Source organism: Notolepis coatsorum (genome assembly GCF_963971535.1).
Source record: "Notolepis coatsorum genome assembly, chromosome: 7".
Classification (NCBI taxonomy): domain Eukaryota; kingdom Metazoa; phylum Chordata; class Actinopteri; order Aulopiformes; family Paralepididae; genus Notolepis; species Notolepis coatsorum.
The window spans coordinates 120,581,290-120,599,272 of record NC_140171.1 but is presented as its reverse complement, the minus strand read 5'-3'; the positions used below and the strand labels follow the sequence as shown (position 1 = coordinate 120,599,272).

Below are 17,983 nucleotides of genomic sequence, written 5' to 3'. Positions count from 1 at the left end.
GCAGTAGTCTAAATACTGCCTATAGAACAACAACAAACTATTATCAGAAGACAGTTGGAGGAGCAGTAGTCTAAATACTGCCTATAGAACAACAACAAACTATTATCAGAAGACAGTTGGAGGAGCAGTAGTCTAAATACTGCCTATAGAACAACAACAAACTATTATCAGAAGACAGTTGGAGGAGCAGTAGTCTAAATACTGCCTATAGAACAACAACAAACTATTATCAGAAGACAGTTGGAGGAGCAGTAGTCTAAATACTGCCTATAGAACAACAACAAACTATTATCAGAAGACAGTTGGAGGAGCAGTAGTCTAAATACTGCCTATAGAACAACAACAAACTATTATCAGAAGACAGTTGGAGGAGCAGTAGTCTAAATACTGCCTATAGAACAACAACAAACTAATATCAGAAGACAGTTGGAGGAGCAGTAGTCTAAATACTGCCTATAGAACAACAACAAACTATTATCAGAAGACAGTTGGAGGAGCAGTAGTCTAAATACTGCCTATAGAACAACAACAAACTAATATGAGAAGACAGTTGGAGGAGCAGTAGTCTAAATACTGCCTATAGAACAACAACAAACTATTATCAGAAGACAGTTGGAGGAGCAGTAGTCTAAATACTGCCTATAGAACAACAAACTATTATCAGAAGACAGTTGGAGCAGATAGCGCTCGTTCCACCACAACTGCAGTTTTAAGTACCCTTGAGCAAGGTACCCAACATTTTTTACTCATTTGTGAGAATGTGATTCGGCCATATAAACATGTCTATGTGGCTAGACAAAGTGCCTTCCTTATTTTCCCAGCATCCAGTTTGGGACATTAGCCTCTTCTCTTAAAATATATATATATATATTTTTTTTTGTTATTAAAACCACCAGGGGAGGAGAGTTTGAATATCCCACTCCCCACCCTGGTTCTGTAATATGGGCAATACGTTGTGGTTGTGATGTCCTACAGTATGTGTTGCTTTGTTTATAGGTTTCTGGTTTGCTTTTATTATTACTACTATGGAAGCAGCTTCATGATAAGACGATATGTCATCAACTGAGTCCAAGACAAATTTCCTACAATAAAATATATCTTATCGTATCGTATTGTGCCCTCAAAGCCATGTCATCGGACATTGAAGTAAATGTACACTTCTCTCTTTGTTGCAGTCATTTTAGCAAGTAGCTTCCTTTATAAAGCACTGATGGACACCATTTCTCCATTCGTCACTGTGGGTAAGCGTGTGGGGTTAATGTGAAAGTCTGTGCCAAAATGTCCCTTTAGTCCCTTACATATCAGAATGTATATCCCGAACCGTATTTTATTCTTTATTCTTATTTTTATTCTTATTTCGTGACTTTTGTTTTTGACTACCTAAATGTTTACCGTTTACCGTGAGCGATCTGTAGTGCTGAATTTCCCTCGGGATAAATTAAGTATTTCTATTCTATTCTATTACTGCTCCACTGGAACAGTAGAATACTATGGCTGTATTGGGCTGCTCCCATATGAGTCAATGTGTGCAACTGTGTCCGTGTGTAGCAGAGGGTGTCGCTGGAAATCAGCATAAATGCTCAAAATCCTCCATAGACAAATGAGGGTTAAAGAAACCGATAATAAGAATAGAAACAAGCGTACTCAAGAGGACACACACTGAGTAATACATAATAATTACTCAGTGAGAGTAATAAGTAATAATAACATAATAAGAGTGTGTAGTGGTTGAGTGTGTGGATGACAAATCCAACTGTGTGACTGAGGAAGCGATTGAGCGCAAGAATGTAGGTACACTACACACACCAACCACCGAACCCACAACATACAGCAGACATCGATTTTTGAATATTTGAATAGTCGTTCAATTATATAAAAAAAATCTAAACGTTTATGTGAATATCATTTTGTCTAAAATAATATATTTTCCCTTGTTTTTACTGGCACCTACACTGTGTAGTGTATTGAGAGAGGATCCTATTAACTGTTACACTGCTGAATGGCATGCTGGGTACAGCTTGTTAGCTAGCCAACAACTGGGAGAACAGAAAAGAAAGACTGGAGATGTTACATTGTAGCTAGTTTTGTACTGTATGTTTGCCATGTTGTTTCACTTAGCTCACACATTTATTTTCAAGCATTACGTGATTTAACGTTCAGAATGAATGCTTTTTCCCCCGGGAAATACGCTAGCCTGTAGTGTTGGGTACCGTTCACATTTGAACCGATACCGGTACCTGTGAATCAATACCGGTTGTAAAAAATGAGTCCAAACTTCTTTATTATGATTATTATTTATTTAGAACAATTTGTTAATATATATATAATATTGCAGCGAGCGTTGTCTGCATCTAGCTTTGTAAAGTGTAACCACACTTGCGACCGTTTTCGGCTCGTCATTGCCCCGACTGCTTTGTTGTTGTTGAATCAAGTCAAATCCTAGGTAAGCGTTTATTGTGCGTGTGAACATTGACGTGAGGCACACTTCATAGGTTTCGTGGTAAGCGAAACGCTGACGTCATCGGACTTATCTCTTTCACGGCCATACCCGAGTATACTCCGGTTTTGATCCTTTGATATTTTCCTGTGATCCCCATTCTATACGGTCAGCCGGAGCCATCTAGGTGTCTATGATTCATCTACCTACGTTGGAATTGCAATGACGATCGAATATCACCAGGTGGCAGTATCGCCTACCTTTGAACTGGAATGGCTTGGTGTGGATACACATTTTCCTTATTTTATTTTTTTTGGCAAGGGCTCCTCCTGAGGGAACAGTGATTGCCTCGAAATGTTGTTGCCTGAAGCGTATTTCCTAGGGGTGGAACGGTACGCATTCGAACCGTACACCGTTCGGTACGACCTCCACAGTTCGGGCCATGTGTGTATTGTTCGGTTATAACGTTTTCTGCAAGCTAGGCTAACGTTACGTTAGCTGCAAGCTAACCGTGGAAACGCTCACAGCGAAGTGACTCCATGACACCAGTTCCATTAGTGGGGAAGGGGGGGTATATTGACGAGGCTTGACAACAGAGGTTCAAAGATAACTTCACATTCATTGGCTGTTGGTTTATATTATATCATCAGGGCTTCTCCTTCCAACGCAGTGTTACTGTTGACTATTTACTTCCTTGTGTGATGTCACTTCAAATACGGCTACCAAGACACTCAAAAAGCAAAAGCGAGTCGAGTCGATTAGGTACCATTCAGTAAAAAGCGGCATAAGAGAATACTTCATAATGTTTTTATGCAATTAAAAAGTAAATATATATTTAGTACGCATGATTTATTGATTTTAAATAACTGACTTTCCCTTTTTGATAAGAAGGTCTAGTGCTGGTTGAGCATATGCATACTTGTTGATGACCTTTGTCTATAATGTGGCCACAAAAATAGAAAGGTTTAAGGTTTGTTTGCACTAAGTTAATACTTTGACAAATGTTGCCTATATATTTCAGTCAGTTTGGTCTTTGTGTGCCAAACATTATTTAAGGCAAACTGCTGTAAACCTTTTTTTTTACCAAATAAATGAGAAGCATGTTTAAATCAGCAATGCCTCCCCTCTTGCTGTACCAAAATCTCTCCTAGCTCTAACCCGGTCACTGTCAAAATGATGTGCCTGATGTCAAACTGCTTCATTCTTTCAGTTTTTGCATGACTACATCCTTGAGAATAACTGAAAAGTTGGATTCTTTTTAGGCTATATATCTTATGCTGATGTATGGTATTTTTGGAGTGTTAAATTTATTTTTTAATAAAAAACGTATACCGAACCGAACCGTAGATTTTGTGAACCGTTCCACCCCTAGTATTTCCCATATAAATGTGTATAGACATATACACTGGTAATCGCGATGGCCATGTGATCACTTGGAATTATTCTTTTTGGAATACCTTCTGGCTAAGGTAAGGTATATTCTATGTCTATTTTACCGAACCTGAAACATGTTTTTGTAACGATCACAGTTCTGTGTTTTACTTGACGTAAAACATGCTCAACAAACACGATCACAGTTTTGAGTTAAAACGACCCCCCCCTTGATGATTTTGTGAAGACACATATGTACATGCTATATACCTTTGATTTGGGAGTCTTTGGGGCTTCAGGGGATCAACCAGAACGATTTGGGCGTATTGCATATAATGTGTCATATCTCGCGATCTATGGAAAAAGACTGGATTATTCCGGAAATGGGGCGATGTTTAGCGTGTAGCGACTGTAGCGTGTAACAAACTACAGTGTGTAGAAATTAGCTGATTAGTCAGTAATGGACTATGAACAATGCCTGTAAAATGAGCCATACTATTGTCTCCATAGCTATAATACAGAACACATGATGGGTCTGAAAACATCGCTAAAACGGTCATTAACACTTCCGGCGCCAACAGAAGAGGGCGCTGATGGCCCTTCAGTGCCAGTGCTTTATCCAATGTAGGATAGGACTTATTTGCGAGTGCTTAAAATATATCAAATATAATAGCAATAGATCTAAATAACACGTGATCGTCAATGAGTTGTTTCCAGTCAACATGCACTAAACAGATAATTCTTTCATACATACATTCATACATTTCCGTTTTATACCGTGATGAATATGAATATATTTCTAGAGCGTTCTGTCTCATCTCAGTAAACTCCAGCAAATCGAGCTTCAATGTATTTCGTTAGAAATCGTGCCATTTGTCGCTTGATTTATGAATCGTTTTCAAATAAACGCTAGATTATCGATATTATATGTGTCATCATGGGCGAACAGAAGCGGGGTCTGAAAAATCGCTTCTCCATACTTTGGTCGGCGCGAACCTCACACATACACACACACACACAGGCGGGCTCCGATGGCGGTGAAAGGAACATCTGATTAACCCAAGATTCGTAACATAAAGTCCTTACCTCACATCTGATGTCCTGCAAAAAGATTAATCAAATTCCTGATCGCCATTCCAAATATTGATCGCGTTTATTGATCCAACGTTATATATCCAAAACACATAATCCACGCTGCTCCGAGTGTCCCCAGTCAATGTGTTATAACGATACTGCATGCCCGAGAAGTAAAACCTGGACCGGACCTCTTAGATTGATACACAGCCCCAGCCAGAGGGATTCCAATGATGTGCAATACCATCCGGGAGACGTTAGGCGGCGGTATTTGCTCTTTGCGAGCTCAGACCCATTCCCAATGATAACGTCAGGCTGGATGGATGAAAAATTAATGGATATAGCTAATAAAAGAAATATCAATTAAAACCCGAGATATCTTGGGTATTGGCACCCAGAGCATGGCGAGTTAACCAGAGAAATCTCGGGGTTGGCCTCCAAAGGGTTAACGCTGGCGCCAAACAGTGCAGATGGCGAAAGCTAGTGGCCGTGAATGAGTTAAAAAAAAATAATAAATTTTTTTCTTTTTTATGTGGCACCGCTGGATCTCACGTGAATCGGTACTCGGTAGTACCGACGTGATTCGGTCGATACCCTTAAAAGTACCGGATTCTGTACCCATCCCTACTAGCTTGGTCCGCTAATGTTAGCTGTTAGCAATGATGGTCGCCAGCTAGCTCGCTTGTTTGATTATGTCACGTTCGCTATTAAGTAAAAACTAAATCATATGTTAAAGTGGATGGGTGGGGGGGGGGTATTAATATTCAAATCGTAACTTTGTGAGCTTTTCCCATCCCTGACGCACACATATATGAACCAACCTCCAAACCCACAGAGTGCAACGATTAAGTGCAAGTGCTCTTTCCAAGCTCATAGCAACATCAGAAACAGGAGAACAGGCACATTATCGTCATTCCAACATTAGAACACAAGTACCCTATCCCAATGTTACCCAAATTAAAAGTTATTTCCTTCGCCTCCGTACCACATATTCTCTACTGGGGGGCATTAGATTATAGATGCAGCACTGTAAAACGCAAACTGTATCAAGCCACCATCCATCACTTTAATGTGTACTTCTAAGCAGGCAGACAAGATCTCATATTCAACCTGAAGTTACATTTTTTACTTTAGACTCACCCAGGAAACATTACAGATTGTAAAGTGAATATAAAAAACATTTGAAAGAAAAATCTGTCAAAGACATAAATAACTGCGGTAAGAAAAACAGTTACTGTTTGAAGAAGAGAAAAGGAACATTTGTTGAGAACGCCGAGGGCTTGGAACAGGCTGTGATGGATCGTTGACATGTGGAAGTTTTAATATATCACCTGTTATATTCTGTCAGAGCGTGGTGGACGACCATACCCATTCCCTGGGGGGAGAAGAAAGATCAATACTGCACTGAAACTTTTGATAATGAGATGGTGATGACCCGTGACTACAAATAAATCATACTGGATCTGTCTCGTTCTTCTGTGATTAAAGTAGATATAACAAGAAAACACTCACGTCTAATGTCGGCTCGTCATCCACAATAGAGAGCTTCACAATATAGGGGTTCACAGACTAGAAAGACAGACAGATGACACAAGAAACCATTGAAATTAACAGAAACTAATTTTAACATGCTTTCCCACATGTAGAGATGTGTGTAGAATAACATTTGACACCATTTTTCTGCAGTAGAAATATCAACTCTAGGGCTGGGTTCTGTTTTGGAACCTGTTCCAATTTAGTAGGACCCCCCCTGAAATGCTTTCAAACACCAACCCTACTCCCATCACACACACATACACAGCCGAGGTCATACGCACCTCATACTTTCTGTAATTGACCAGGAGGGCCAGGAGGACCACAGAATCATAACCATGCTGCCCTCTGCTGGACACATCTGACAGAATCTGAAGGAGAGAGAGAGACAGTGAGAGAGAGGGAGGGATGGAGGGAAAGAGAGCAGGCGCTAGACCTGCGAAACAGCACCCACACCCACCTGTAAACCCCACCCTCCAGTCATCAATACATTTATACCAAGTAGACCAATATTGATATATTATAATGTTGACCCATATCAAGCCCTGCCCTCTACTCTTGATCCTCCAATCACAACTGTTGCTTCCCTAGGAACGTTTATCCAAGGGAAACGACGGTTTGCGATTGGAGGATCAAGAAAAGAGGGTGGGTCTGAGATTGGTCAACTGTGTAGCCAGAGTAGATGTATTACCCCCAACCTCCAACCTTGGGTCCCTCAGTTAGAAATTGTGTGCCGATCAATGTCAACATACACACCACTGGCTAAAACGTTGACCGGCACAGTTGATCATTGCCTAAATCTCCTACTCAAGACACTTGACATATTAACATGTCCAGCGAAGCGTCTTGGTTACTCTAGTTTAAACTTTGACCAACGTGGAAACATATCCACAAGGCAGAGTCCGTGGCTGACCATCAATTCATCCACCAAGTTTAAGCCAAATATGGGAGAGAAACACAGAAGCTATTGTGGTTAAAGACACTCACACACGAGCGATAACAATACCATACCCCTTATTGTTGCATCATTTTACTCTGTCTATTCTATTGTTTTATTGCACTGCACTATTTTACTCCGTCTATTCTATTTTACTCGTTTTATTATTGTCTATTTTAAAACTGCAATAGAATCAAACCATTAACGAGGTGGCCTATTGGGATGTTAGATCCTAATGTGAAAAACTGTTTATTATTGTGCACTTTGTAATTATTATGTTAGGGCAGGATGGGGTTATTATTCAGCAATTACTTCTTACTAGTGCATTGCCCTGTGGCCGTTCGGAACGGGCCGATTGCTTGGCTCACGGTATGGCTGCTTGCGGCGTTCTTGGAAACCGTCCGATCAACTTCACACTCGACACTGCGCCCCCTTGTGTCGCCAGCAACACACACGTCGATCAGACGAGTGGTTCTCGAGATATGCGAAGGACAGACGGACAAAGATGCCTTCCTTTATAGTTAAATTATCGGAGGACTCAAAATAACACACCTGTAAAATGGCCTCAAAGATGCTGTTGATCATCACGTACTCCAGTATAGTGTTCTGACTAATATTGTCCGTCACCTGCAAAACAAAAGCCATGTTGTATCTTTGCTGTTCGTGACATTGTAGGAATTGTGAATGGTTGTGAATTCCACTGTGTCGATCCCATTCAATACAAACGCTATTGCCATAATGTAGTTAACTATGGTTGTCTCACCGTCACTAGACATAGCAGCAGTTTGAGACAGAGGCTCTTCAAACTATCTGAACCGTCTCCACAAAGAAGGCTGTCCAGACTCTCCATCAGGTCCTATATACAGGAGACACATGAGTCAACACACACAAGCCCAATCCCCCGCAAATGATATATCCCCTAACGAGGGGTGTCACGATTACCAAAACCAAATAAATTGGTTAGAAAAAACAATCCATGACAAATGACTGCATCGATGCGTAGAAATTGCATCGGTGGCAGTAAAATGTTCCAAAGCTTCTAGTCTCGACGGAAATACAGAAAAAGAAAGAATCATTTCATTCAGAAGCATTGATTGTTAAAAATACTCTAAAAAGAGCCTGCATGCTTTAGCTCCATTTCAGTGTGTAAGTAAATGTAAATGTTCAATTGTGTGGGCTATTTTGGATGAAAATGATCAATAAAATAATCATTGGATGAATGGATTAAGTAAATAATGGTTAAGTAGCAGCACCTCTACCCCCTCTCCCTTTCTCACAGACAGACAGGGACACACCTTCATCCTGAGCTCGGCCTGGTCGAAGCCCATGAGCATGTTTATGATGTCGAAGCCGGAGGCCGACCTGTTCTTCTGATGAACACCTCGGAACAGAGCGCACAGAGTCTGAGGAGAGAGGCACACAGAGGCAAACAGACTGTTGATTACAGTATTTTATACAATGGCATGCAAATATCTTGATTCTGATTGGCTGAAACAGTCAAGTTAGCCGTTGTTATATCGTATAACACACTCCACGTGACCCCAGATCCCTCCCACAACCGAATAACTTTTTCTTTCCTGAATGAGTCTGAATGAGTCCGCCATAGATAGACAAATGGAAGTATGAATATCGTTTGAACGAATCCTCCAAAAAAGATAGTCAACTGGAATATGTTAGTTTGTTACACATATGTTGGATTATGTAATTGGTTTGTCATGACCCATTGTGAAACAAAAGAAAAATCGCGGAATAAAAAAGAAAAATGGCTGCGTTTTTTTTTCTTTCTTTTTTTAGACTATTTTGATCTACTTTCTCTGTGGATGGTTTTGTGAATAAATCTCCATTATGCTTAAATTACTGTGTTTATTGTATAGCAATATGGTTGGGTGAATTGGGCCATTGTATAAAAGCATTAAATCACTTGAAGTTGTGTCTTATACTCATTAGATCACGCCTAGACGTGATCTAATGAGTGTAACACACTCCTGCGCGTGATTTAATGCTTTAGTAAACATTAAGAGACCCTTTTCTTTATGCTCAAAAAGGTTTGTTCATTCGTTGGGTTGGTTGGTTTGTTCGTGTGAGCGTGCGTGTGCCTACATACGCGCGGATGTGAGTCACATACGTACGAACCTGTAATTGGTTTGTCATGACCCATTGTGAAACAAAAGAAAATCGCGGAATAAAAAAGAAAAATGGCAGCCGTTTTTTTTTTTTTTTTTTTGACCATTGGATCTACTATTTGGATCTACTTTCTCTGTGGATGGTTTTGTGAATAAATCTCCATTATGCTTAAATTACTGTGTTTATTGTATAGCAATAAGGTTGGGTGAATTGGGCCATTGTATAAAAGCATTAAATCACTTGAAGTTGTGTGTTATACTCATTAGATCACGCCTAGACGTGATCTAATGAGTGTAACACACTCCTGCGCGTGATTTAATGCTTTAGTAAACATTAAGAGACCCTTTTCTTTATGCTCAAAAAGGTTTGTTCATTCGTTGGGTTGGTTGGTTTGTTCGTGTGAGCGTGCGTGTGCCTACATACGCGCGGATGTGAGTCACATACGTACGAACCTGTAATTGGTTTGTCATGACCCATTGTGAAACAAAAGAAAAATCGCGGAATAAAAAAGAAAAATGGCAGCCGTTTTTTTATTATTTTTTTTTAGACCATTGGATCTACTATTTGGATCTACTTTCTCTGTGGATGGTTTTGTGAATAAATCTCCATTATGCTTAAATTACTGTGTTTATTGTATAGCAATAAGGTTGGGTGAATTGGGCCATTGTATAAAAGCATTAAATCACTTGAAGTTGTGTGATTAGATCACGCCTAGACTTAATGCTTTAGTAAACATTAACCCTTTAATCGCCAATGACGTGTTACGACGTCATTCTCCGCCATGCGTAATCTGCCAATGACGTCGTACAGCGTCTTTGAGATCAATATTTCAAATTTCTGTCATGGCAATCATATTTCACCCACGGAGACTTGACGGGTGCTGTAGATCTCCTCTCAACTCTCCAATGGTTCAAGACTGCCACCTGGTGGCCGATCGGCGAGTTGCCAAAACCGGAAGTGAGCGGCCAGAAGTGGTGCTCACCCATATTTCGTGCTGTCGCTCGCGGGACTCCATCTTGACACACTGGATAATCGATCGGTTGCCATAACTCAATAAACAACGTTATTTGGACGGATATATTATTATACAACCCGGAAATGGTTCATCTAGATCAACATCCCATAATAGCGAACTTTTTGCTCCACTCTCATCACCCAACGGGAAGAGGAGACTGGGGTGAGTTTCAGCGTTTTTCTTTACCATTTTCGATACAAACTGCTCTGATCTATATATCACCCATACTACATAAATGATTTAACGTTGGCCACGGAATTATAAGCGACCCCCCCCCCCCCCCCCGGTCAACATCAGATGATGAGTCATGACGTTTAGGACCTTGTACAATTGAAATTTTTTATCCGACGTCAATCGCTAGCAAACTGCATTTGAGGATCTAATATATGCATAAATGGCTATAACTCACGTTCTATGAATTACTGCAGAAAACGATAAAAACATATTTATACTCTGGACGGTATTTTAGTATGAATGTGTGAATGAAAAAGTAAAACGTTCCTACACCCTGAACAATAGCTAATGTCAATTTAGCAATACAATTTAAAAAGTTATAGCCCTGCAAAGTAGGTGAACATCTCCATAGACAAATAGAGCTGGCAGTGATCAAACATTGATGGATATAAGCGTGGCAGAGAAATTGTTAAGAGGCCCTTTTCTTTATGCTCAAAAAGATTTGTTAATTCGTTGGGTTGGTTCGTTTGTTCGTGTGAGCGTGCGTGTGCCTACGCGCGGACGTGAGTCACATACGTACGCACCTGGAATGTGTTCACGCTCCATATTTTCCTCAGCCACACAGTTAAATGGTAAATGGACTGCATTTTAGGGATGGGCGTGAGTAATCGATTAATTAATTAAATTTTTTCTTTTTTTTTAGTAATACACGATCACTCGAGTATAGCATGCGATCAATCGATCTGGATTTTTCTTAAAAATGCCCATCCCTACTGCATTTATAGAGCACTTTTATCCAACACGCTTTACAACTTATGCCTCACATTCCCCCATTCACTCACACATTCACACACCGACAGCAGAGGCGACCATGCAAGGTGCCAGCCTGCTCTTCGGGACGGGAGCAGTTACGGCGGTTAAGTGTCTTGCTCAGGGACACTTCGACGCGCTGCCGGGAGGAGCCGGAATCTAACCATGAACCTTCTGATTATCAGATGACAGTGCTACCTCCTGAGCCACTGTCAAGCTACAGTTGACCAAATCCGCAATGCCACACACTCAACACGCTTCTGAACAACCTAGAAATCATCCACACACTCAACACGCTTCTGAACAACCTAGAAATTATCCACACACTCAACACGCTTCTGAACAACATAGAAATCATCCACACACTCAGGGCGGCCGGGTAGCGCAGCGGACTAAGTGTCTGTCTACCACCACAGAGCCAGTGGGATCGAATCCAGCTGTGGTGCCTCCGGCTTGGCCGACCGTCCATACTAACACAATTGGCAGTGTTAGCGGGTGGGAAGCCGGCGTGGGTGGGTCCTGGTCGTTGTAAACAGCGACTCCTACAGTTTGGTCGGGGCGCCTGCACAGCAAGGGAAGGATCTGGGAGAGGTAGTGTGACCTTCCACACGTTACACTCTCCCAGTGAGAGTCCGCGCTGCCAGGTGAAAAGAAGCGGTGGGCTGGCTACACGTGTGTCGGAGGAAGCATGTGATAGTCTCCACCCTCCCAGACCGACGGCAGGGGGTAGAGTGCACAACGACCAGGAAGGGGATTGGGAATTGGCATAACGACTAACATTGGGATGGGAGAAAAACGGAAAAAGAAGGGGGGAAAAGATAATAATTTAAAAAAAAATCAAAATCATCCACACACTCAACAACTCCACAGGCTTCTGAACAACATAGAAATCATCCACACACTCAACTCCACAGGCTTCTGAACAACATAGAAATCATCCACACACTCAACTACACAGGCTTCTGAACAACATAGAAATCATCCACACACTCAACTACACAGGCTTCTGAACAACCTAGAAATCATCCACACACTCAACTCAACACGCTTCTGAACAACCTAGAAATCATCCACACATTCAACAACTCCACTGCGCTTACTGTCTTCTCCAGAGTCAGACAAGAAGATAGATACCAATTTCCTCTCTGTGCGTTCAGTAGAAAGCTATCCGGCTGCAAGCTAGCCTAGCTTAGCATAAATTAATGGAAGCGGATACGGACCACTGACTACCCTAGATTACATTTTCGGGAGAGGTGTTTTTGGACAACAACTAAGCTAGCTGGTTCATATTCGCTTCCATTCATTTGTCCTAAGCTAGGCTAGCTTGCAGCCGGATAGCTTTTCTTTCTTTCTTTCTTTCTTTCTTTCTTTCTTTCTTTCTTTCTTTCTTTCTTTCTTTCTTTCTTTCTTTCTTTCTTTCTTTCTTTCATCTTTTTGTCTGACTCTGGAGAAGACGTTAAGGATATTTCCCATAATGTCGGCATGTTCCTTTAAAGTGTATTTGTCACATACACGTTATACATGTACAATGGCAGTGAAAAGTGTAATAAACAGTCCAGTGAGAGACAAATGTACTGTCAGATTCTAGCTACCTGCAGGGCATTGACCACTTTGATCTGGTGCTCCTCTCCGAGGGCCTGGACGCAGTGGTGGAACAGAGAGTTGATGTTGTCCTGGATCCGCTGGACCTCCTCCCCATCCACACTCTCCAACTTGGACTCCAGGTACTCCAGGTTCACCTGGGAGAGGGAGGGGATGGGGGCGTGTCATAGAGAGGGGTGGGGTTGGAGGGAGATGTGATGGAGAGATGCGATTATAAGAAGAAAACACTAGTAACTAGGAACAGTTATGGGATTCAATGGAACCGGGAGAACGGCTGCCCTCGCCCAACAAGGAAACATGAAACCGGAGACGTTTGGCCATTACACAGGCCAAGATACAAGGTTACAAAGGGTGCTCGATACCGCTGTCTAGCGGGATGCGGCCGGTATTGCACTTTGGCGACCTCACACTCATTCCCTATGGTGACACACAGGTCCGTGGATGAATAATGAATAAAAATATCAAATAAAGGAATAAACAACCAAAACCCGAGAAATCTCGGGTCTGGCGCCCAACGCATATATACAAAAAGGTACAAGCTTATTTTGATGGGAACAGAATCAATTCAGATCACATACAAAGCTGGCTACTCCACAAACACAGCACTCACATCGCTGACTGATAACTGGCTTACACATATTGATAGGAAGTCAATGGTGGGTGCTGTGCTTCTGGATTTTAGCGCTGCATTTGACATTATAGATCATGATCTTCTGCTCATGAAACTTTCAGCTTATAAATTCAATGAAAGTGCTATTAAGTTGTTAAAGAATTACTTACTTAATAGACTACAATGCGTGATGTTTAATGGCACACTATCGGAGATGAGGGAACTCCATGCCGGAGTGCCCCAAGGGAGTTGCCTGGGTCCCTTATTGTATGCAATCTTCGTTAATGATTTACCATTAGTACTTAATAATGCATCAATGGAAATCTATGCAGATGATACTACCGTGTATGTAGCGGCGGAACAATCGGAGTCTGTTAATAGGTTATTGCAAGATGAGATAGTGCTAATTTCCAACTGGGTAAGTGAAAATAAGTTAAAGTTAAATGTTGCAAAAACCAAGAGTATAATGATAGCCTCAAAATATACATCTAGATCAAATCCTAAATTAAATCTAGTTCTGAACTGTGCTGATATCAAACAGGTCAGTGAGGCAAAACTGCTGGGTGTTGTAATAGATGAAACACTTTCTTGGTCGAAACACATTAGCAATATGGTGGCTAAGATGAGCTGTGGTACTTCAATGATCAGAAGGTGTAGAAATCTGTTGACTAATGGTACAGCAAAGCTTGTACTACAATCTTTGGTCTTATCACGCCTGGACTACTGTCCTACTATATGGTCTAAGTTGCCTCTAGGCTTGATCTGAACAAACTCCAGTTAGCTCAGAACAGGGCGGCACGCCTCGCTCTGCGCTGCTCTGTGAGGAGTAGTGTTGGAGTGATGCATGCCGCGCTGACCTGGATGACAGTGGAACAGAGGATGGCATGTAGCCTGGTAACTTTTTTGTTTAATATCTGTAATACTGGGAAACCGGAGGGTTTGCACTCACAACCAGGGAGCGAAATAAACTTTTTGACTCACCGGCCAGTTAGATGGGAAGAATCTACCCGCCAAGCATATTTCTTACCTGCCAAATTTTTTTTGATTAAAAAAAAAATATATATATTTTATATAAAAAATAATTTTTTTAAATAAAATATATATTATATAATCATACTTGTAGTTGTATTATCTGCGAGACATCGCCACCACGCAATAAGTCAAAATGCTCGCTATCTGCAAACAGCTCCACTGTCTGTGTATACTTGAGTAGCCTCCAGCTCCAGCAAGGATTCTCCGGCGATGCAGCTAGACCCTATACTAATACTCTACATTCAGCATGCAAGGATTCTCCAGCGCTGCAGCTGGACCCTATTGGTATAATGTTACGGTTCTTTGGTCAAATCACATTCATCAAGCCCTCAGCTAGAATACGCATTGAATCAATGTTATAAGACATTGATATCAGGAGCTATCTGTAGCTACTGCTAGCCCGCTAGATAACGTTAAGACAATTTAGTTTACTGGGACATATAGAGCTAACGTGAGCTAGCTAACGTGAGCTAGCTAACGTGAGCTAGCTAACGAGGGAACGGAGGTATTATGCACTTGAGTCGACTATTGCTGGAGCATGTTGATATCAGCAGCTATCAGTAGCTAGCCAGCTAGATACCGTTAGACAATGCCTCGTCATGTATTAAACTAAAAGTGAATAGTTGACTGGGTCATTGTTTAAACAGTAACGGTAGCTCATGGAGGTCCGATCTAGACTAGAGCAGACTGCCTCTGTGTTGATACGAGCAGAAGCCAATAGTATCCCGCTGCAGGGCTGGCCCGGCTGGGCGGATATGACTCGTTGCCACGGTTTTTTTCAAAATAAGAATATCATACGAACCGAATGCTGCTAACTGCCGGAGCCATCTATATTATGACTCTAGCTGCGCTTGGGCCGGAAATGAGACCCGCACAGATTTTCAAAATAAGAGTATCGTTATGAACTACACATCTACACGCCACACGGCGGGCAGACCTCTCAGTGGCAAGCGCCAAAGGTAAAAACTGAGCGCCCCTGGCGGGCGGCGGGCTTAAATTTCGCCCCCTGCTCACAACTGTACCAAACTAATATGAGACACGGATATAGCACAAGGCAAGCATTAGATTCATGCTTTACTTTACCTCTACCAAAAACAAATGCTCTGAAAAAGACGGTAATATATATTGAGCAGTTGCTTATTGGAATAAAATACCCAGAAATATAGCTATGATAAAGAACAAATTTATGTTTAAAAAAAAGTTTTAAATTGCGCTCATGAATAATGAGTTACATTTTGGCCATTGACTTTTAAAATTAGTATGGAAATATAAAGGTGATCGGTGACGTGAGAAAAGTTATGCTATAATATGAGTTCAAATAATATATATGATTTTGATCTGTTTTGTTCTTATGGACTGAATATGTAATTTGTATTTTTGAGAATTGTGATATCTAACTTTTATTCACTGTTTTGTTCGTTGTGATGTTTTCTTGTGAGTACTTCAATGTGTGTGGTTTTATATTTTTATTTTACTTTTTTTTTTGTGTGTTTGTATTTTTAATGTTTGGACCCCAGGAAGAGTAAGCTCACTTTGGTGTAGACTAATGGCATTGGGGATCCACAATAAAACAAAACAATAAAACGCATGGCGAGTTAACCCAGGATATCTCGGGTCTGGCGCCGAATGTGTTAAATAAGACATGTCCAGCCCATGGGGACATTAACGTGTGTTGTCGGGCCTTACAAATACATTTGATTGATTCATACAACTTTATGTAAAAAAGAGAAAACATAACTATCCCAGTTTAAGGTCTAGTTTCCTACCTTCATAAGGAATAGCTCGTCCCAGAAGCGAGGGTTGTTCTTGGCTGGGTCCTCTTTCTGAGAAAGAAAACAACAAAGTAAATACTTTATCGCTCCAGACCCTCCCTGCCACACTATGCTTTCAGTTTCTACCATCCATCACAATACTCACAGCAAAGATCTCGTCATACATCAGCACCACCTTCTCCTTCAGGGGCTTTTTAGAGGACGATGACCTCCTTAGTAGCCCCGCCTTCTTCTCCACCTGAGACATGGCTAGGTCTGAGGTCACACACACAAATATTATTATTAGTGGTGCTGGTGCAAGACTTCCAACATGTCTGGTTTAAACTCCTACTCTGGGAGTCAACACGAATTTGATTATGTTCCAAGACTTAAATAGCTGGGTAACAGATGATAACAGATTAAGTTACCTGTAGCTTAGTCTGTCACACCTGTTCTATCATCACTACAAGGGTATTAATACAGGTATCCCTATCTAGCTGCTAGCTTCCTAATGCCGGGGTTACACCATACTTCTCCCAGCTGGCCTGCCTGTGTGTGTTTAATCTATATGGGCGAAGTACAGTATTGTGTGCGCTTATGGTCCTATGTCAAATGAATGACTTAAATGATCTACAGATGGCTAAGTAACGTTAGCAGTTTGTAGTTAACGTTGATACATTTAACTAAACTTAGCTAGCTAGCGTTTGCCAACATTGTTTACGCTGCATGACCCATGACTGCAGCCGAGCAAACAAGCTAAGGTTAACTAATTAACGTTAGCTAGGTTAACGTAGTAAGGTTATGCTGCCAATTGACAACATTGTGCTATAAAAACAAGCTTCAACTAACGTTAGCTGGCTCTCATGAACATCAACGTTAGTTAGTTACATTGCATAGTATTGCATACCAAGCAAGACCGACACGTTAGCCAACAAGCTACAGTTCACACCACTGGCTGCTATGCTGATGACAGCTATTTCCGAGTTAGTTAGTAGTACGCTATGTGTTTTAACTGTAAAGTTTTGTTTGCTCTCCTCACCTCAAATACAATGTTGTGGTTTATAATAACGTAAAACCAGTTCATGAATCCGTATCGTGAGAAAGCTAGCCTGAACAACGTTATCCTCTGCTAACAGCGTATTGCTAAATAACGTTAGCTGCTGCCTACTGCTGAAATCACTCCCACTCCCTGACTGTGTTTTGTTGTCGTCTGCAAGGTCTTAGTACCCTGTTCATTTCTCCACTAATACATCTGGCGTCTCCCTTTACAAGTAATTCATATGGTTATTGTCTTTTATTATTGTCTCAAACCCCATCTATGAGTGGTCTACAATGTTTTTGTTTTGTTTTGACGTTTAGTGCAATTTGTAACTTTCTACTTTCTACACGACCAAGGTATCCATGTACATGTCAAAATACTTCCCAAAGGTCAGTGAATACCACGATCACAACACCAGAGGGAGCTCCACAAATCATGTAAAACCCAGATTCGGCTCAAACAAGGGACTAAACA

At 41.2% G+C, this 17,983-nt stretch overlaps 1 protein-coding gene across 1 annotated transcript in view; it reads right to left on the bottom strand.

The window, feature by feature from the left end:
* The window catches only part of armh3 (armadillo like helical domain containing 3), an 88,962-nt gene extending 71,312 nt beyond the window's left edge, over positions 1 to 17,650 (bottom strand). Inside the window, exons 1-10 of the mRNA XM_084317867.1 lie at positions 17,510 to 17,650; positions 16,637 to 16,746; positions 16,486 to 16,542; positions 13,068 to 13,214; positions 8,648 to 8,755; positions 8,116 to 8,208; positions 7,905 to 7,979; positions 6,700 to 6,786; positions 6,395 to 6,451; positions 6,214 to 6,257 (exon numbers count right to left, since the gene is read on the bottom strand). Of these exons, the coding sequence (XP_084173993.1) occupies positions 6,214 to 6,257; positions 6,395 to 6,451; positions 6,700 to 6,786; positions 7,905 to 7,979; positions 8,116 to 8,208; positions 8,648 to 8,755; positions 13,068 to 13,214; positions 16,486 to 16,542; positions 16,637 to 16,738 (770 nt within the window). The 5' untranslated portion in view covers positions 16,739 to 16,746; positions 17,510 to 17,650. The remainder of the gene's footprint in view (positions 1 to 6,213; positions 6,258 to 6,394; positions 6,452 to 6,699; positions 6,787 to 7,904; positions 7,980 to 8,115; positions 8,209 to 8,647; positions 8,756 to 13,067; positions 13,215 to 16,485; positions 16,543 to 16,636; positions 16,747 to 17,509) is intronic.
* Positions 17,651 to 17,983: the final 333 nt, after the last annotated feature.